The sequence below is a fragment of the Siphateles boraxobius genome, unplaced genomic scaffold, assembly GCF_051911475.1.
Source record: "Siphateles boraxobius isolate OS27281-9 unplaced genomic scaffold, OSU_SipBor_1 29, whole genome shotgun sequence".
In the NCBI taxonomy this organism is placed as follows: Eukaryota; Metazoa; Chordata; class Actinopteri; order Cypriniformes; family Leuciscidae; genus Siphateles; species Siphateles boraxobius.
In genome coordinates this window covers 12,999,033-13,021,213 of record NW_027508908.1, presented here as the reverse complement: position 1 = coordinate 13,021,213, position 22,181 = coordinate 12,999,033, and the positions used below count along the sequence as shown (strand labels likewise).

Below are 22,181 nucleotides of genomic sequence, written 5' to 3'. Positions count from 1 at the left end.
TGGGCTCAGATAAGCATACGTTACAGTGGCAAGACAAATGGGTGAGTGAGCCCGTGCACATGCAGAAGGCTTCATCCATTATTCAGAAGCAGTGCAGCGCGAAGCAGAGAGGGGCCTGCCATCACTATCAATAATTTAACTCTCCCACTACAAGCCCCCTCCATTTCTCTCTGTATTTCCCTTTTTTCTCTTTGTCTGTTTCTTACTTGTCTTCTGTAAACGAAGAGTTGCTATTGATGCACACTGTGCAAGAGCTGTCTATTAGGACATCCCAAAAAGAAAAGGGCGCAACAAAAAGAAGGGTGACAGACAGACAGTGATGAAGAGAGAATCAAGAAGATCTTGTAGACATTGGAGCATCACTGGACAGTGTGTCCATTTCAGCTGGCATAGGACATTGATGACTTCTAAGGACACTGATTTACTCTTTCAAAGTGGATTGCACTGAATGAAAATAAACTAAAATTTTTTTGATGCATTTGTTAGATTATTGGGAGGGGAAACCAACTAATAGCACTGATGCTATTGACCTTTTAAACTACATTTTCTAATAGCTTGACAGTATTTCAAAATAATCTATTAGCAAACCACTTTTTCCCAACAATCATCTTACAGTATAGTGTTGAGAAGTCAGAATCATTTAGTGAATCTGTTCAGAGAGTTCATGTAATTCAGCCAGCTAAAACATAAATGTAATGTTCCTTTGTTGGAGTGAAATATAACGTATATGTTTTTTTATTTAATTTTTTTAGACTAGGTGTTTCTTGTTTTATTAGTTTTATTAAGAGTAAATTAATCTTTTAAAGTTGAATATTTTTACCTTACTGTTTTTGTGCCAGATAAATACTGTGTTTACAGAAATGAATTATGTATTCTAAATACAAATTAAAATGTGATTAATATAATTTAAAATATACATACACTGCCATTAAAAAGTTTGGCATCAGTAAGATTTATTTTAAAGAAATGTATCATTTTATTCAGCAAGGATGTATTAAATTGATCAAATGCAATCAATTAATTTATAATGTTGCAAAAGACTTCTATTTTAAATAAATGTTATTTTGAACTTTCTATTCATCAAATAACCCTGAAAACATTGATCATGGTTTCCACAAAAAAATATTAACCAGATGTTTTCAAAATTGATAATAACAAGAAATGTTACTTGAGCACAACATTATTTCTAAAGAATCATGTGACACTGAAGACTGAGATAAAGACTGTTAAAGATTAAACTTTGCCATCACAGAAATAAATTACATTTAAAAAAAAAAATTAAAATAGAAAAGTCAATTTAAATTGTTATAATATTAGTAATGTAGTTAAACACAGACTAAAAAACCAACAGGGTAACACTTTATTTCAATAGTCCAGTTTAGACAATTCTTACAAGTAACTTTGCAACTACATGTCAACTAACTCTCATTAGAGTATCAGTGGACTGCATGTCTTTGTGTAGACTGTCACTTTATTGTGATGGTCCCCGAATAGACATTATACTGACTATAAGTAGTTGACATGTAGTCAACATTGAGTTGGCATGTAGTTGCAAAGTTACTTACAGTCAGTATAATTTATGTTAGGGGACCATCACAATAAAGAGTTATCAGATATTAAGCAGACGTCTACTAATACTCTCACAACTGCTAGTTAACATGTAGTTGCAAATGAATGAGAGTTAGTTGACATGTAGTTGAACAGTTACTTATAGTTAGTAGAATGTCTAAAGTGAACTATCAAAATAAAGTGTATATACACCAAAACAGGCCTGAACTTAAGTGACTGACCAATTTCCAAAAAGGGCTTAATGAGAAATTTCCCTCTTCCACTGTACAACAAGAAAGGGACTCCCTATCGACTCAACCCCCTCCATATCCCTCTCATTCATTTGCTCCATCTGCCAGACTCTTGTCAAACAGTAGTGAGAGGATTACGACCTCCAGCCCACTGCCCAATGAGGTCAAAGGGTCAAAATTGTCTAATGGTTAGCTCTAGGAGGGACAGAAAAGAGCAGAAGTGAGCGTAAAGTGCTGTGCGGGCGCTAATTAAAATACAAAGCAGCTTCTCCCATTAACCCCATTAGGACTCCAATCCAACTCATGTGAAAGCTTGAGGCACTTATGGAGGGAGTTAAATAACAAAGCATAGAAAACGTCTCAAGCCCTGTCCACACGGAGACGCGTTAAGCTGTATACGTACACATTTTTTATCGGATCGGCGTTTCGTCCAGACGGATCCGGCGTTTTGGGAGACTGAAACCGCTATTTTTTGAAACCGGCTCCCAGGGTGGATAAATCTGAAAATGACACCATTGTGTTTTCGTGTGTACGGCCAATCCGTATATTTTGTGAAACGATGATGTCATCACCCCACGTGTCGACTATCAGACACGCTAAATCAGTAACAACAACTGCGAGTTCATGCTTCAGAAGCTACTGAGCCTCTTTTATTTCTTTATTTATTATTTAGGCCTACTTTAATGTTTTTTTATTTTATTTCTTTATTTTACTTCTTTATTTATATTTCTTTCTTATGCTATGATGCTTGTATTTTGTCTGATTAAGACATTTCGTATTTTGTAGGGATGGGCATGTCAAGCAAAAATAATATTCGAAGATCGCTGGGAATTATTTTATTATTATTCAAAAAACCCACCTCTGCCCCTCATGCTCACCGGTGACACGGGCACGGCGTTCGCTCCGACATTAAATTTCTCTGTACTGTAGGCCTACATGTTGTAGCCATTAAAGAAAAGTTAGTTTCATATGTATGTTTAAATATTATGTTATTTTTTTCCATTTCATATATGTTGATTTTATGAAAAGTGAACAGCCTGAGTAGACATCATAAGATGCGTAATATCGAGACACATCATTTTGACCACTTCATTAAGTTTTGTTTTGTATAAAGCCTTCCTAAAAAGTGAATTTGGTTTTGTATAAATTGTATCTTAATTTTAATTAATGTTTCATCAACCAAGTTCCTGGATTTAATAAATAAGAAGCACATATAGCAGACAATAGCCTATGATCAGGACATGGAGGTAAAATGTCTCCTTGCTATATTTGACACATTGATAATGGTTAGGCTATTTGCCGGTTCTTTGTGGCAAGCTTTATGCTTTAGCTAACATATCGAATATCGAGACTCATCCATATTTTGTACCAGGCCATTTATGTTTTTTTCATATTGTTCAATAAAGTTCTTGGTAAAAAAGAAAAGAAGCTACTGTGCCTAATATTACATATTGTATATTATTGTATACAGCGCGCAAGGTTTATGCGCAAGTCTTCTTCTCTGTTTTTAGTGTATCTGTGTCAGAAATACAGAGCCTCGTACTGGTCTGGCATGTATACTACATCGGTTTGAGTCTGTTTCAGTGGTTTCGTGTGTACGCAGATATTTCTTGAGACGGCGCCGTGTTTACAGAATTCTTTTTTAGAATGAGGAAAAAAAAGATTGGATAGGGAAAGCACTGGCTTCGTGTGGACGTGGCCTCAGTCTCCATAGGAATATAAATGAAATAAAACTACTATATTTTAGCATCATACAGAAATGTAATGGATGGGCAGATTAGTGTGTGATTACAAGATATTATCTTGTTTACTGACTTGAGTTTTATTTTTACCTACCCCATTTAATTACAATTTTAAACTAAACAGCCGAAAGTGCTTATCAAATATTCAATTTAAAAACCATGGGCTTTAATAGGCAGTTAGTCCATCCATTCCTACTATAACAGCTTTCACTGCTCTGAGAAGGCTTTCCATTTGATGTTGGAACATGACTGCAGGGATTTGCTCTCATTCCAACAAAAGACAATCAGTGAAGTCAATGGGTGATGGCCTGGCTTGCTGTCAGTAAGTCATTTCTTTACTACTTTTGGGAATACTTCTAAGTCTACCTTTTTCCTCATACCGGTGAACAAAGCAAGTGCAGCCAAAATAGCTGAACATGTTAATTAAAAGTGGGCATCCATATAATTTGGGCCATGTAGTGCATGTTAGCATTTAGCATCCCGCAAATTTTGAACTGACTCGTGTGCGGGTTTAATCGACCAGTGACGTTACCATGCCAACCCAAGCAAATTCTGCTTCAGCGCAATGACCCACTTACTGTACATCAACAAAATCACTGGGACAATGGAAAATCTGACACATCTAATAGTAATGTATTCAATAAGAATCAACTTATATAAATGCATTTTCAGATCAGCACGCAAAAATGGAAAATAACAAGTGCCTGGACTTGTTAAACTCTTTTAAAAAAAACATTATCATGCATTATGTGTTACTGGAGAATGGGATGAAGAGGAAAAGAAAGTGATATAAGTGTAAATTGGTGGAAAGAAAAAAAACTGAAAAACAAATAAAAATAGTAGTGGTATGAATGGAGGGGTAAATCTGACTGAATGTTTTTTTGCTGTTAATGTGTTTTTTGACCTGCTCAGAAGCTCTGTAATGCGGTTAATACGGTTTTAAGGGCGACGCCTGGAGATTCACACAGTAATACACAAAGACACTTACACTGTAATACCGCCTGACGGGAGCATTTAACCCGTAGACCCCCACCCTTTAAACAAGCTATAATTCAATGTCTGCCACAGTGTGCACATATTCAGTTCAGCGTGTCCTCTTAAATAAATATAATCTCAGGCAACTTCTACAGTATGTTAACAATAAGCCCATTGGCATCAATTACCATAGCTTGGTTTGTTTGGCATCAGCTGAATACAGTCTCAACCATTCACAGATTTGAGGCCAAGGTTTCTTTGATTTGGCAGAGCACCCACATCCAGACATGCATTTTCAGTGGTGAACAGTTTTACCAAGACCTGGCAACCATTTTTTGAGAGTGTCTACATTTGTTTGAGTGGGCAGGGATCAAAATTATGTTTGGTCTTGCAGCAAAAGGGGTTTAGGATGTTGAACATCCACACGTGAATTCTAACATCAGCCAGCTTGCTGTGTTAATGTAAATGAACGTGTTACTTTCTAGAAGAACATACAGATCCTGGGCATTTGGTGAAAGACTAGAATGAGATCCTATCTAAAAGCTAAACAATTTTATTTTGCTGCACTTTTTATCAGTGTGCTTATTCATAATCATCTTCATAAATTCCAGAACTTTCAACATCAAGCAGAAAATTATGATTAAATTGTGTGTGTGTGTGTATGGCCCCATCATCCCAGAGGGTCTGAGGCAATCGGATCAACCCTCAGCTGAGCCGCTCAGGCCAGACAGAAAGGAGGGGGTTTATGGTGGGTGTATGGTGGGGGAGGGGTGCCCAAGAGGAGAAAGTGGCACAGACTCCCTCTCGCATTACCATACAATAGGCCTGGGACACCCATCTCATCATAATACCGCCCTTATACAACATGGCTTTGTGTTAGTGATGAGCACAGTCTGATAAGATCACGTGTATGCAGTGTGTTCACATTGGCTTATCACTAACTAATTAGAGAGAGTCAAAACAATATCTCAGATCAGATTCTGAGGCAAACAATCATCCCATCTCTTGGCTATTTTCGTAATTGTGTTTGCTCTAAACAAATAAGTTTAATTATAAGAAAGAGCAACCTACAAAATGGCTGCATTCTAACACTCTTGAAATCGAACTGTTTGTGCATGTGTGAGTGCTCCTGGAAGACTATTAAATAGCTTGTTTGGTAGGAACAATGATGATTAATGAATTGTCTATCTGGGCCAAAAGAGAGATCAGCATGGCACATCTCCTGATACTGGAGAAATCTGTCATGCAGCCACAGTGAGCTGCAAAAAAAAAAAAAAGTGCCGAATGGACTGACACTTTTTTTTAACTGTCTATTTATTAATAAGGAATCATTCATTCTTATCCACAGTAATGGGTAAACTTTTGGGGGTTTTTTCTATACATTTTTTTTACAAACCAATTCAGTAGATCATCACGCTAGCATTTTAATGTAATGATTATTGCTGGAAGCGGATTGTTAAAATAGAGAAAAAGGCTGGGTAACACTGCGTTTATCAGGCATTGTAGCCCCCGTTCCTTTTGAATTTTAACAATATATTGGCAAAATCTATTTGAACCATTTCATTAAATGAATATTGTTTTATCTTTTAAAATACTTGCACTTGGGACCAACTCTTTTGATGTCTTGCTAATGGTTTTTTGTCACTCATGAATGCAGGTAAATGTAAAATCAGACATTCATTTTGGTAGGGGTGTGAATTGAAACTTGTGTTCATGATGCACTTTTTAAAAATCTATAACTTTAACAGGCGTCTGTGTCCATCATGGCCTCCTAATCATCCCCATATAATGATTGGCTTCATCACTGTCTCCTCTCCACCAATAAGCTGGTGTGTGGTGGGCGTTCTGGTGCAGTTCTGGTGCAGTATGGCTTCCGTCGCATCATCCAGGTGGATGCTGCACATTGGTGGTTTAGGAGATTCCCCCTTCCATGTAAAGCATTTTAATACTCAGAAAAACACTATATAAATGTAACAATTTATTATTATTATTAATGGTATAGGTCAAACATTATAAAATGCTTTACATAATGCTTTGTTAAAGTAGTGTTACATACAACAGATAAAACCGTATATTACAGGTATCATTGTTTAGTTAATTCGTTACATGTATATAGTAGTTTTCTCAGCACTCAAATGGCTAAATATATTTAAGCTAGTTGGAAACCTGGAATGCAAAAAGCTCTTGGTTCAAAAAGCGGTCTGAAGTATTGTGCCTTTCTTTTTCCTCCATATGTATTAGGTAGGGTTGCCACCTTCAATACAAAAAAATAAGCGACGCCTGCTGCAGTGGGGGCCAAAGCCCTCGGGGCCACAATGACCACAGGCCGGACGGTATGCCAATGGTGGTATATCATAACTCAAAACATATTTTCAGGAAAGTAATAAGATCAGTACCAATGGACATTATAATAAGCTATCTGCTATTGAAATCAGTGTGAATAGATGCAATCACTCTCTATCACAAACAACGTTAACAAAGTGTGACAATGAGACCACAAAAAAATTGACTTTCGTCGGAGATGTATGTGAGATGTTAACCATACTTTATTAACTTATTAAATGAACAGATCCATAACTTATTCACTATAAATTAAACAAATACGTTGATACTCAAACAAATACTAAATTTGATTGGAAAAAAATATATAGTGCAGGAGATTTAATCAAAGGATCTTGAACATCAAAAACATCAGTAGACCAGAAGTAGTACTGTGCAGCATTGGACTATGTCAGGCCTACTTTTTTTTTAAGTGTACTTCTGTCACTCCGCGCAGCACTGAGTAGCTGTTTGTCTTTCAAACATGTAACACCATCCAAACAGTGATACCCCACATAAATAACCTATAATCTACAAACATTTCTAAATTTAATTATAACACTATTTTTATTATTGGTAAGAAAATCTATTTATATATTTATTTATTTATGTATTCAGACCTATTGTTAATTCTATAGTATTAAAGGATGAAATTCTCTAGATTTGTTAAGCATAAGTTATTTTCTTCACACATGCACATTTTTATTATTAAATATGTATTAAATATCTCTCTCTCTTATTTCTTATTTAAAAAATGCATGCGTCTGACTGTACCTTAACCATAATAAACAAATCATAATGTATGGATATAATTCATTTACATTGTAACATTATTTCTTAACAAATGGGCATAGGCAACATATGAAAACGTAATCAATCAGAACATTATTGAGCTGATTAAAAACCTGTCATTATCTGTTTTCGGGAGATGCTTGAGGTATGAAGAACTGTGAGACGGTGCTTTGATTTTTCTGAGCCAAAAAGACCCGCCCTCCTCTGAATCTGATTGGCCCTGAACCTGATGGTATTAAACAAACCAATTAAACCAACAATGGCAGCGAGAATTACCCAATCAAGGGTAGAATAGGACGAGTCTCCACAGAATGCGGGTGGAATGATTTGCATGGGATGATGCGTTTAAGACTACTCGGAAATACGGGACAGATCGCGTCCCGTATTGATTCAAAAAGGGACACACTGTTTATTTCAGAAATATGGGACGATTCCGTATTTTAAGGGACGCGTAGCAACCCTAGTATTAGGGGACATATTTTAAAGGAAGGGTTAGACAATTTCATACAGGCTAGCAATAGCAAGCTAGCCTGTAAAGCATAAGATACCACCCTCCCTTTAAGGCGCATTCGGACCTAATGCAATGATTGTATGATTTTTTCTTTTGGTCCTGTGACTTCCACATGAGATATGTACATGTTTTAATATTTAGACCACTTCTATTTATTGATTGCTATCAGAATGTGAAGAGCAGTGGGGATTTATTTAAGACTGGAAGCTCAGCTTCCCCTATAATGTCAAAAAATTAATGGTCAAACATTTACTATTATGTTAACATTTTATTGACTAAAACTTCGTTAGAACATATTCATCTCGAAGAAGAGTCCATTCAGAATCAGCTACATATAGCAGGTCGGCTGACTCGATTTCCTTCTCACACATTCCCGGAGCGTAACAGTGCATTTCCCTGTTGAAGCCTAGCGTCCATCGACTTCAATGGCGCTGCTTTGAACAGTTTTTTTTCAGTGCTTTGACGGTCACTGGATAAATGCTGCGATTATGTCCCGCCCACGGACACTCAGCGCCTCTGGGGTGAATGGAGGAGTGGGCTGGCCTGGACTCTGGGCTTCTGCGTGATGATTGGAGGGTCTGTCAAAAGACTGCATCTCCTTTTGATTGAAAGCGATTTTGTACTATAAAAAGTCTCTGGCACTGAAGCTGTTCGAGCTCAGACTCATCACGGATTTTGCAAGTGTAGCTGAAAGACAAACTGCTGCAAACTATTTCTTGGTATTTGCTTGGCGAAATTGCTAGCCAATTTTCATCTTACATTTCACACACTCTACACCACATTCCTTGTTTCAGTTTAAACTAATTTAATCTAATTTCCTCCATCAAGTTTAATATCTTTTTCTTAGATTGTTTGTTAATTCATTCATTCATTTACTCATACAGTAGGCTAGGCTAGCTAGGCTATAAATAAATGGACAGTTTAAATGATGTAGGCCGAAAATGAGATTTTCCCTCTTTGAAAGACCAGCAGTCGCCACTGGTGAAGAGAGTGTCAACCAGTATAACAAAAAGTGTTTATAAAAACAAATTGCCTACCCTCCCTTTAAGAATTATATTGATGCATTTAACATCTAAATAGGTCTACTCAATTTCATTGTCAGTTCAGAACAGTACATTGTGAGGATTATCCAGCATTTAATTTAATAAATGTATATTTATATTAAGTGTAACTTTTAAGTACATAAAAGTATCTGTTCACCATGAAAGAAGATTCAACCATGTACTGTTGATAGCTTCACTCTCCACTGTATTGCATGTAACATTGGTCGTCAATGAAATCATAGTAATCACTGTTCCCTCAAGCAATAAACAACACTGGCCCTGGTTCTACCCCTTTCTATAAATGTCCTATTTTCTACCCTTAGACCCTGCAGATCCTTCAATTGCCCATCCTACACTATTCTTCCCTGTTCTGTCTGTTTACAGTGAAGATAGTGAGACATTGAGACAGAAATTATCATTTCAATACACTGTATAATGGATTACCAAAAACTACCAAATTCTGAAAATATATTTGCCATCCAGCTCTGCTGTGTGTGTGTGTGTGTGTGTGTGTGTGTGTGTGTGTGTGTGTGTGTGTGTGTGTTTCCCACCAGCTTGTTTGTATTCATTTCTTTAATGCTGTTGAGGATCTTCTGAGGGCTGAGCCTGCTGTGTGACTGCTCAGTGATTCTAATTGGGTGTCAGCATTGGTGTAAGAGCGGGTGATTACAGCTGACAGTATCAGCCAAGCCCTTTGAAGCTCTATACAGCAACCATGATCTGGGATGCACAGACCTATAAAAATTAAGGCTGGATCTCTACAGGAAGTGCAAGATATGTGGCTTTGCGATGCCATGATGATCAGAATTCTGTCTAGACAGACTGGTATCTACTTCAATAAGAGTGAAAGTTATAAACTGTTGATATAATGAGCGAGTCTGCCTGTCATGTTTCATTCCAGAAGGACCTCGAATTGTTTTTTGGCTAAATAGATGCAGCAAAAGGGGGCATTTATTCACATTGGAGTGTGTAAAGCACAAGATATCCAAATGTTTGCGTATATCATGCAATCATGTGCTGACTTGTATTTATATTGTTGTTTGGCATTTACAGTCTCACAAAATTGACAATTATGTTGTCAGGTAGATTGTCAATGCTCACCATAGATCATTAAACAAATGGTTTATAGTATAAATTTCACCAAATGCAATAAAATGAGAGAGAGGACTTGCAAAATCAATTGTGATACAGTTGTATGTATATGATTAAATATAAAATGCATATAAACAAAACAAATTAATTCAAAAACCAAAAAATGGAAATCAATGGAACTCTAGATAGAGAAGGAGAGAAATTCAGCTGTGTGCAATAAGGACGTAGTAGTATACTGTTTTAGCATATGCCTGTTTTACACTGAGGTTGAGGATAGTATTAAACAGCTTTTCTCTTTCTTGTCAAAGGTGATATATAGTGAGTGAGTGGCACAATACAACGTGGCAATGTTAGATCATGTTTGCAGAAACTCTACAAGTGACAGTAAGACTGTGTGGATTGGAATGATTATCTGTGCAGATTAATTAGTAAACCTGAACTTTAATGGTCGAAGGTCATATCAACCCCAACATCTGTAAATGTTTCTACAATCAAAATACTACCATTACAAGTCTCCCTATCAGTGTTTGCTGTATCAACTAGGATTAGACTGCTATGTGGCCAATATTTTAGCTGTGGTTATATGAAAGCTGACATTCAGTTATATTCCTGATGCACAGGCTTGTCGGTTGACCACTGACCATAAAAAAAAAAAAAAAAAAATATATATATATATATATATATTTTTTTTTTACTAAGGCAAAATATTAATGCAGATCTCAAGAACAATAACAAAAATAACTTCATGCTGTATGGAGCCACAATTCTGATTTAGAACCTATATGACAGAGAGTGAAAATAGCATAATGCAATGTTAAAAAATAATTGAAATGTAAAAAGAAATAAAAAAAAAATTATGTACATGTATTTATTTATGGTCAAAACTCCCTGCAGCAGGGAATGAATAAGTGAAACATTTAAGAAATATGCTTTTTTAAGAAAATATTATTTGCTAGAAACTAGATGCTTTTTTACTAACCCCTTCTTTTTTATAACCTCACACTGCTCTTTTCCTGCACACTGAGCTACAATGAAAGTATGTAATATTGTACATAGCTGTAATTATATATATATATATATATATATATATATATATAATGATTGACAGCTTTATGAAGTACCACAAATCACAATGCCATTATGCCATGCAAAAAAGAGGTTTGACAGTATAAAAATAGAGTAGAGACAGATGGCAGAAAATTGCCCAGCATGCTGAGACCACATTTTCTCTGAATCTTCTCTGAACAATCCCAGAACCCTTTTACATCACTTGCATTATTCATGAGCAAGGTTTTCCTTGTCAAAAAAAAAAGTGTGCTGGCGTTGTTTGATGGCACCGACTTAAAAAACCCACAGGTCAAGTACTTCTCCTCTAGAGAAGTCACAACATTAGCCTCTAATGGAGAGAGAGCGTGTTTATAGCATATAAATCCCATAAAAGTGTCCTTGCTGACATCTAAACATTTAAAGTCCCCCTGTAGTCCATAAATGTATCCCTTAAAACTCATCTTTGATCACCAAAAAGACACATTTAAGCATTTTTTCCTTGAAAAAAAAAATCTTAAAATAGCTTGAATGTAACTTAAATCACTAAGTGATTATCATTTAGTATACACGGTTTGACAAATATGCAAATTAGCCCCACCTCCACTCACTCACACCAGCTCAGGCCCCATCCACACTACTACGTTTTAGTTTAGAAACGGAGACCTTTTGCTACGTTTGCACCTCCCGTTCAGACTACAACAGCAAAAACGAAGACCTAAAACGGAGAAGTTTAGAAACGCTGCCGACCCCGTTTTGAATCTCTGGAGGGCGTTTTAGTGAAGACGGGTCAAAACGGAGGACTTTAGAAACGATGACGCAGAGGCTCACGTGGATAACGAATTACAAGCGTTACTGACTTTGATGTGTTTGCTAGCAGCTGTTGTGCAAGTAAATTGGTACCTTTTCAATATGTCGCCGTAATTGGTTTGCGACGACTCCGAGTCTGTGTTTTCTGCCGCCATGGCTGTTTTGTACTCCCTTGTAACTTTAAGTAAAAGTTCCACCTCGTCGTCGATCCATTAAAAAGAGAAATCTCTGGTCTTCGACATTGCTAATCTTTGCAGAGGTAACTTAGCTACTTTCTTCTCCGACTATTCTGAGGAAAAGTCAATCTGTTTCCTGTTTACACCGGCACGTGCATGCCCAGTGTAGGTGAATGGTTTCCAGTCGTTTTAATGTGGACGGAGATCAATTCTAATACGCCGCTAAAACGCTGGTGTGGACGGAGATCGTATTCGTTTTAATTCTCCGTTTCTAAACTAAAATGCAGTAGTGTGGATGGGGCCTCAGAGATGCAATCGTTGACGATCACACATTGACGTGATTGGTAAGAAGGTAGTTTGTGACGTCAGAAACACCAGCGATTTTAATTTGTGTTTTTAAGACTGTCTTTGGTTTACTGCGGTTTTAAGGAGAAAATACTCAGCAATGGTGTAAGTGACTTATGCATTTGCACATGATTTGTCGTAAACCATATTAAAAACACCACATAGACATATCAACAACATTACAAACTTGATTTGCACCACAGGGGGACTTTAAATGGAGAGCATCTCATTAATCTGAACAATAAACCTGAAAATAAAGGCAAGGACATTTTTCAATTAATTTTCCTAGCATTTTATGATTAAAAAAATATAATTTAAAACATATTCTAAAATGATTGAACTGAGAATTTATTAATTTCCATGTCCAGGGTTGGAAATCTATTTGGAATTTCCAATGACTGTAGGATCCCTGTACATAGTTAGCAGATTAATTCATGAATTTCACCTTTCTAACTAAACCTGTAAAATCAATAAAGCCGAAAAAAAGATTTGATTTGGATACTTGGCCTCTATTATGTTGTAAGCAGTGGCTGCCATGCTTGTTGAAAACAGCTTTAGGACACTCTGACTAAGCTTATTGGCTTGATTAAACTGGTATTCATCAAAATCATTTAATTGTTTATCACACATACTGAAATGGATGTAGTTTCAGTTTAATAGCTTTAAGGCACTATAGATGCACACTGCTGGGCTGTTTCAAGAAGAGAATACTGTCACAAGGCACAATTAAGTCACTCTTGTTACAGTTTGTTGAGTGTCCTGAAAAATAAAAGTATTATGCAATAATAATCTAAAAGGCTAAAAAGCAAACAGGTTTGACTGAAGCATCCAACAGGCGCACAATATAATGAAACATGAAATGTTTAAACTGAAACAGCCCAGGACATCCTTCAAAGAGTTTCTAGCCGAGAGGACATCATTTATCAAGAGGCAGGAAGAAGCGACGTATTTCGGATGAGCACACAGAGCTATCATATTTTTGAAGTGGCAAAGAAAAAGCAACAAAAGAAGCAAAAGATCAATAGTACACAGAGAAACACATTCTGAATCCTACTTCAACGTCCTTTTTTATTCTGTCACTGAATGATTTTCTTTCTGAAAGTGAAAACAAATCTTCAGTTCTACGACATCAAGTCTTTAAAAAAACAACAACAAGTAAACACATTTTTAAATAGTCAGTATCTGCATAATGATTTTCGTTTTTCTAGTATTTCCTCAGAATCTGTTGGAACATTAACATACACTCTGGTTTAAATATTCTAGATTATTTAAAGCAATGAACCTTGGGCCATCTATGATAATCAAAATCAGGACAAGCCAATACTATTTTCCTTAGGAGAACTTAAAATTAAAGGCCAATTCAAAGGCCATATTTATATCATAACAGAGAGCTATTGGATATCTTGTTCTGACTGACACTGTGACCTATTCACTAAGACCTTATGAAACATGATTTGTCCAATCTGCTGCTTCACAACAATGCCTAAATAATGTTAGTAAGCACATGAAACCGCAAATCAAAGCGCAGAGAATCGATTTCCCTTCTACATTAGAGTCTATGAAGTTAATGAGAGTGTTTGAATGATGGCTGCGGAGAAAGAACGAGGCTACCCAGAGTATTTAATTTTGCTATGCACTGTAGCATGTCCCAAGAGCAAGATCAGCACAGTTTCCATCTAAAAACTGCCTGCAGGTCAAGCAGAGGCTTAATCTATGCACTCATAGGAGTGTAATTACGTTTTATTTTATTTATGACTTCAAGAAGTTTTCTATCCAATACCAATGGTGCTATGGTTCTAATGATATGCTACAGTCATACAATTCTACATTTCAATGAAAATCCTATTATGGCCATGGTTTCAGTCTCAACAAACCATGCACACGCATACAGACACAACAACTCATAATTATATCCATTGGAAGTGCATGGCTTGGTGTGGTGACGGTAGCTTATCTTCCTGCTGATCCATTTATGGACACTAAAGATGAGAATTAAACCAGAGCACTCTGCCATCTGCTGAAGATGAATGATTTATCTATCTTCACCCCCAAAAGCAGCCAGTTTTCAAGTGACGTGCCTGTGTTATAATCAAACTGTTCACATCAGCTTTGATATTTTGTCGAATGCAATCTTTATATCCACAACCAGGTCTACTCATATTAATTCCTGTGCATGTTCCATCTCTCTTGCCACCCCATAACTACTTCAACACACTAATTATTAAATTATATATTTATTCAGTGAGAACAAGATATTAAGAAAGAAGAGACCATCAGCAATAATGACTGGAAATTAATTCACAGAGAGAGAGAGAGAGAGAGAGAGAGAGAGAGAGAGAGAGAGAGAGAGAGAGAGAGAGAGAGAGAGAGAGAGAGAGAGAGAGAGAGAGAGAGAGAGAGAGAGAGAGACTGAGCTGGGGTCTGAGAGAATCCCTCACTGTCCGTCCCCATGGGCAGTCTTTAAACACTGTTATTGCGAAGTGGTTCCTCAAATGAGTGAAGTGGAAATAATTGATTTTCACAGGAAACGCTGAAGGACTGCACATCTGTTGAGCAGCTTCTGTAGGCTGTATGTGTAAAGCATTTCATTGTGGGTGTTCACATTGACAGCTAAGACCAGCATCAGCAGAAACCAACGCACATTCTATTTAAAGTGTGAATTGAATTCAAACTCTCTCATATCAAGCCTTACGCAACGTAGATTGTTCAGACACATGGCATTTTGATCAACAGCTGGTCATAGTTTGTTTTCTGAGGCGAGTTACAAGGCAGAGGTATGCAGTATGGGTTAAAAAGAGATAATTCTGCATGCTCAGTGACGCCCTGATTTATTTTCTCTCTTGCCCCAGTATCTTTCTCTCTCTCTCAATCCGAAGTGGGTCAGTTATGGCAGTGCCGTTACTTAAAGAAGAGCTGCGGTTGCTCATATAGCACCAATTTTAATGACACATATACACTCATGGCATAGCAATCTGCCTTATTCTTTTAACTCCCCACAGCCCCACCTTATATTTGCCACCCATTTTTTTCCCAGCACGTCCAACTACTGCAATAAAATAAAAATGAAAGCAAGAGAGTGGGCGTGTGAGTGGGAGATACATTGTGGGGGGCATATTTAAGACTAAACAAAGCATCTTCATCAGGAAAATCTGAAACCTCCTCTCACCTGTACATAAATATAGTGCATTTTTAATAAATCCAAATCAACATTCCTGCATTTAGCATGTTCTCATAACTCATACTTAATACATGCAGCAAGGCGCCCTCTCCCACATGCCTCTCAAGCCAAACACATTACAAAAGCTGCAGCTTTAAATCAGATGGGTTACAATTGTACAAAGTAAACAGTTTAAGAGACAAAGGCGGTGAACAGCCACACTAATCTAATCTGACCCGAGTACTGTTTTGTAGCCTAATGGCTGCATTGTGGTGATAACCAGAGCAGCCCAATGGTAGAAAGAAAGAAAAGATAGCGGTGACAAATCCTCATTATCCATTAAGACAATCACAAAACGCATGAGACAAACGAGCGCAATGACAATGGTCATTTCCATAGACTGAGCAGTGCATTTGAAACCCCACCAGCCCCAATTAAAAGAACCACTGATCTTTTTCAAAATCACTGCAGCCTTTAAAAATACAAGTAATAAAGCGTCATAAAACTAGTGGCAGTAACCATCTATGCATTACTCTTTTTTCATCTATGCTTAACACAAAGACAAGCGTGCGTGATGTAAAATGGGGAGACTGAAGGGAAAGCAATATAACACAATACCTTTCTGTGTCTGTCCCTCTTCCATGTTCTCTTCCATGGTGGTTCAAAGCGCGTTTAAAGAAGTGGATGAAATGTAACAATGCCTATAGCGGTGAAGTGGATGAGCGACTGTGCGCGCGGAGACGATATTGAGCGCGTGAGCGTGCGTGCGTGCGGTGGCTTTGTAAGGGACTCCTCTTCTCAACCGCAGATATCCCTCAACACGATATTCAGCTGGCTCTCTCAAACGCTGTCCATTTCCAAAGAAAACATGCGGGTTTTCAAATAGGGATATAATTTCCAAATTTCCTTTCGCTGGCTTCACAATAGAGACGAGTGATTATCTTTAGGATTGTTGATTCTGATAATGAGAGATTTGAGACACTTTAAACATCGGTAATGCAGGTGTTTTGAACAACTCAGCTCTATTCTATAGCGCTGCTGAAAAATGCACCGCATTGAAAACAACTCCTCGCACTAACAGATGGATGGGTGTATCCTAGAAACCAGCAGGGCCCCCCTCCCTCCCTTCGACATGAACACTCCAACATATACACGCGCGCGCGCACACACACACTCACACCATACCGTGTTCTCTCCATCTTCTGTGGACAAAAGTGTGTGTTTATTTGACTGCATGGCTGTATAGATAAATTGAATCTATCCTAAAATGAAATTAGTATATTTTTGACTTGATTATAGGAAAGATTGCCGCTTTCCAACGCAGGCAAGTGTTTTGTCTTTGTACCCCACATCATAGAGAAAGCTCATGCCTTCATTGATACTAAATCAGAAATGTGTTCTTTTTTACTATAGGCTACATAATATCATCCCTGATAATGCCCATTGTTAAAATTATGTATTGTTACAGCATGAGACACCTTTATCTCACATGAGATTTTATATAGTAGCCATTAGTAGCCGCAGCAGACATTAATTAATCAGATATTAGGATCTTGACACAAATGGACCATGTTTTTTTTAAAATCCAAATTACTTTAATGTATCTATGGTACATTACAGTACGGTAGACAATTATTTACGTTTCTACTGTCAAAAGTGGTCAATGGTACCAAAATACCGAACCGTACAACTTTTTCGGTACCCTTCCGTTGGGATACCTAGCACAGTGGTGCGGTACTAAACGGTGGAGCTAGACTCACTGCAGAATGTTGATTGGTTGACAGAGAATCGTCACTTGCTACAAGGGGAATGACAACATAGAAGCACAATTTTTCAATATACAGTTGAAATATAATGCCGCGTTCCAGGCAACCTGTAACCCGTGTTTTTCCAACCTTATACCCATGAAAGTGCACTGGAATTGCAGTTAAACCCGTGACTTCCCACCAGTGAACTTGTACTAGATCGATGTACTCCTAGTATGTACATAGCCATACAAACCATACAAAACAACAATGGCAGCCCCTACGGATGCAGTGTTTCTGCAGGCGGTACACTGTGAGAATACACTTTAGGACAATATAACGTTTCAGTCAAATTAATAATAATATAATAATGATAATAATAATACACACACACGTATTACAATGTTATGTGTCTTTGAAACAATAAGTATGTATGTTGCACTCAGGTAGTTTGGCGTGACTGGCCTGGAACGCTACAAATCCGTGAGTCGTGGTTTGAAGTCGTGATTTACGTGCTCAAAAACCTGCCTGGCACGCAGCATAATACTACTGTTATTGTGCCACGAAATATAGATTTAAGAGTTTTTCAGGCAAGAATGTAGTTGTTTAAAGCTCAAATCTGTGGTTTATTTATAAAGATTTATGGAAATTTGATCCAGGTTGTGAGATCCATTCCAGACGTTCGGCGCTCATGTACCCCATGTATTTTTGACTGAATTGTTTGCTTTATTTCTTATTGTATAGCTTCTTGTACCTTTTACTTATACTTTTATAATATTATATAGCTATAGTTTGATGTTGTTTAAAAGCTTTTCGCATCCCTGCAAAGGACCTCTCCATCTTTGACAGTAATTGGGTTCTAGGTCTCCTCGATGACCAAGACCTTGCTGTTTTGAATCAATACAAAAAGGAACAGCCAGTAAGCTGTGGGAACAGTGTTGGGGTTTTCAAAACTTCCAATGTTTGGCATTTGAAGCCACTTTTTACTCTTGGAAATTTTCATTTCTTGGCTTTTATACAGTGTAGTGGCTATTTGTCCATAACTTAAACAAAAAACAAATAATAACAAACTTCTCAAATGGCCACTTGAGGCTACGTCATGGTTAGGCTTTACGCAGGTTCAGAGGTACCAAAGCAAAGTGTCCATAACAAGATTGAGTTTGAGGAGGTTTATTCACACGCACATAAGCAAGCTCACAGACATTTTTGCTGCCTCTCTCACGCTGTCACGCTGTCCACTGTCTATGTGGTGTAACCGTCAAAGCTTTGTACCAAATAATTGATCTTGTTTAAAAAAGGTGAAATTTTCAATAAAACAGCATATCAGCTAGTTTGGCATAATCTTACATTAGAACTATTTATCAGTAAATATAAGTAAATGGAATATTAATATTATAATTAATTTGGGGAATCATGTGAGTCAAGTAAAATTCCTGAAGTGTCAAGGTGGTGTAATCACCATTCAAGGAGTGATTTTGTTAATATTGTGTAAGAAGACCATGTGACAGGAAATTATAGAACAGAGACGGACCCCCGGAGAAACTAACTGCTGCATGCAAATGTTATTAACTCAAAATGTGATATAATTTGAGAATTTTAGGGTATGGTCAGGTATTCTTAAGTAGCCAGTATAAGTCGTAATGGTATGACCCCGGGAATACATCGATAATTCATCATTATTATAAAAACGATTATTTATATTTTAAATATTACCACTAAGGCCACATGATTGCATTGGTTTCCATGATAATACCTGTAATATTTGATTTTAAACTGAAATGTCAAATGGTGTAACCGGTTACACCTATTGACTCCTATAACAAGCCTTTCTGTTAGGGGCCAATTAAGTCAAATATCAGTAGTTTATGATGCTGATTAAATTTTTTATATAAACTAACCTAATATTTGGAACTCTTTTCAGGGGTTCAATGTAACCAATGTAACCTCATTGGTTCTTGTGGAAGCTCAAACGTTCAAGAATGAACCTCGTTGGTTCTTGCAGAAGCTCAAACGTGCTGCTTAACATGAGACTGAACCTCATTAGTTCTTGGGGAAGCTCAAACGTGCTGCGTAACACGAGAATGTACCTCAGTGGTTCTTGCTGAAGCTCAAACATGCTGCGTAACACGAGAATGAACCTCATTGGTTCTCGCTGAAGCTCAAATGTGCTGCAGCACATGAGAATGAACCTCATTGGTTCTGGCTGACGCTCAAACGTGTAGCGTAACACGAGAATGAACATCGTTAGTTCTTGCTGAAGCTCAAACGTAAACCCCTTCTGCTGAACTTGTTGACTTAAGCCTAGTTCACACTAAATGATTTTAAGCCCGATTTAAGCCCGATTTGCAAATCGTTGAGCTCGCCGACAGGTCAGGGTGTTATCGCGTGGAAATCGCGGGGGATTAGCGAGCGATGAACGCTTGCCAATCTGTTAGTATGAAAGAGCCAACAACGCATCAAAGACCCTCGCAGACGCCTCGCAGACGCGTCGCCGAGCCTAGAAAAATATCTAGCATGCTAGATATCCAGAGCTGTCGCACAACTCAATCTCACTGATGTCATGAGCAACAGCCAATCACAGCAACGCATGAGTTGAGGTCACCGGGTAAATACGTGATTTTTGCCATCAGCTAAACATAAACATGCAGCTACATCTCCGATAGGCTATAAACATGCTGTACTCACCTCCAACTCTCTCTGTAGCACAGACCTGCTCTTCGCGTATGCAGATCCACTCTTTCCCCCATACTCTCTTATTTTTTCTTTTTTTGCGTTTTTTCTCAGAGCAAATCATCGCGCAAACAGTTTGCAGCACTAGTTTCTGTCTGACGTCCATATTCGCGTGTTGTGTTGTTCTTTGCTGTGTATTGGCGCGTGCTGTTTCGCGTCAAGATAGTCATTAGACAGACAGATTTGTAGATAAGATAGAATCGTTGGGTGACAGAGTTGTTGTCAACTCGTGTAGTGCGTTACCTCCTGTTGCGGATCAATCATGCTGTGTCGTGTGGTGTGAACAGCTCAACAACTTGAACACTCCTGATTTCTCAGAGAGCAAGTCATGTAGTGTGAACCGCACAGTTCAGCCCGACGTTTTAAAATCATGTAGTGTGAATTAGGCTTTACATGCTTGATTTTCAGTCACAATTTCTTCAACAGACAATGGCCTTTGACTCTAGAAGCAACATGTTCAGGTGGTGTAACTGTTTTTTGTCAATTGGCGTAACAAGTATTTTCAATAAAAATATAATTATATACAGGAAATTTAATGTGGAATAAAATGTAATAATCTAGTTTCACGAGTTCACCCGTACATGAAATCAGATGTAGTAATTTATGCGTATTTGGCGTGCTGTCCAGGAGAGGGCTTTGAGTTCGAAATTCGGCCTGAACCCAGTCTACCCCCCCCTTTACTGGGATAGAAACCAGTCGAGAGTGAGGTGATGGGGTTGTAAAGGGATGCTGTGAAACTGTCATGGGACAGCGGTGAGGGAAGGCAATTTTTATACCGGCTTCCTCTGTACTGATTGGTTGATTGTTTTTTATCTCGCACCTCTCTCAACATCACAATAGCCTCATGAATTGGCTAATGAAACAGGCTAAAGTGCACTTTGTTTGCGCCATTCAAGTAGCCTACATCGGCACCTAAATAGGCTATGGAACCTGATAACGCAAATAGACCTATTAATGGGGGGGAAAAAAGAACAAGAAAAAATACAACCTACCTGAGCCTGTCGCTCACAAACAATAGCCTATAGGCCTATGCCTATGCATTTACTTTCCCTTAAGGTTACTGTGCAGGAAAAGGATATCGTCCACAGGCCCAGGTTTAAGTTGCGTTCTCCATTCTTGAATTAAAAATCCAGCTGTGGAAAAGTCTCTCTCACTCGCAGTGCTCGATGCTGGGATGGAGAGAACTTTCCGCGCAATCATTGCCAGGTTGGGAAATATTTTCGCATGCTCCTTCCACAACAAAACATCGAAAGGATCCCCCTGGGTGGCTTGAACTCGATGTATGCAGGGACCTCATCCTCGGGCAGCACGGTGTCCTCGCTGGAGTCTTCTACTTTTGACAAACAATCAATTGTTGAAACCAAACAAACTCTCTTCGCAGCTGGGCCCGCCGAGATGCTGCGGCCTGGTAGCAGATCTTCGCGTTTCTCCTCGAGTTCTATTTAAAAGAAATAGTAGGTAACACTTTATAATACGACCCGCAAACAACTGCATAAGTAAACCGAAATTACGGTGTACGTTTCTGTAATTATAGTGTACTTCCGTGCAGGTATAAGGGAACAATATGTTAAGTTTTGGATAATAAAGAAAATATTTCTTTATATATTTCTTTTTTTTGTACAATTTGTTTAAACCAATTGTTTGTTTTCTCTGTTCAACTGTTGGCGATTATTGTTATTTATTCACTTTGTACAGTGTGATTTCAAGATTATTCTGTTCTGTTTACAGTTTGTACAGTGTTAATGTCATTTCAGCATTGTGATTGTTTATTGTTAACCTTGTTTTAAAAAATGTTTTCGGTTTAATTGTGCTACTGTTCTTTTACAAGTAGCCTACTAATTTAGAAATTTGTTTATAATCCTAATGGTGAAGTTGGATTTGTCTGTTTCAGCAAACTGGTT

The 22,181-nt window shown here is 37.7% G+C and overlaps 1 protein-coding gene across 4 annotated transcripts in view; it reads right to left on the bottom strand.

The window, feature by feature from the left end:
* gpm6ab (glycoprotein M6Ab) overlaps positions 1–22,181 on the bottom strand; it is a 92,722-nt gene that overhangs the window by 25,682 nt on the left and 44,859 nt on the right. The window contains exon 1 of one of the 4 annotated variants that reach the window (XM_077246682.1): positions 16,424–17,088. The exons of 2 other annotated variants lie outside the window; for them this stretch is intronic. In XM_077246682.1, the coding sequence (XP_077102797.1) occupies positions 16,424–16,460 (37 nt within the window). In that variant the 5' untranslated portion in view covers positions 16,461–17,088. Of the gene's footprint in view, positions 1–16,423; positions 17,089–22,181 lie in introns of those variants that run through there. One more of the 4 variants, XM_077246680.1, reaches the window with a different exon arrangement.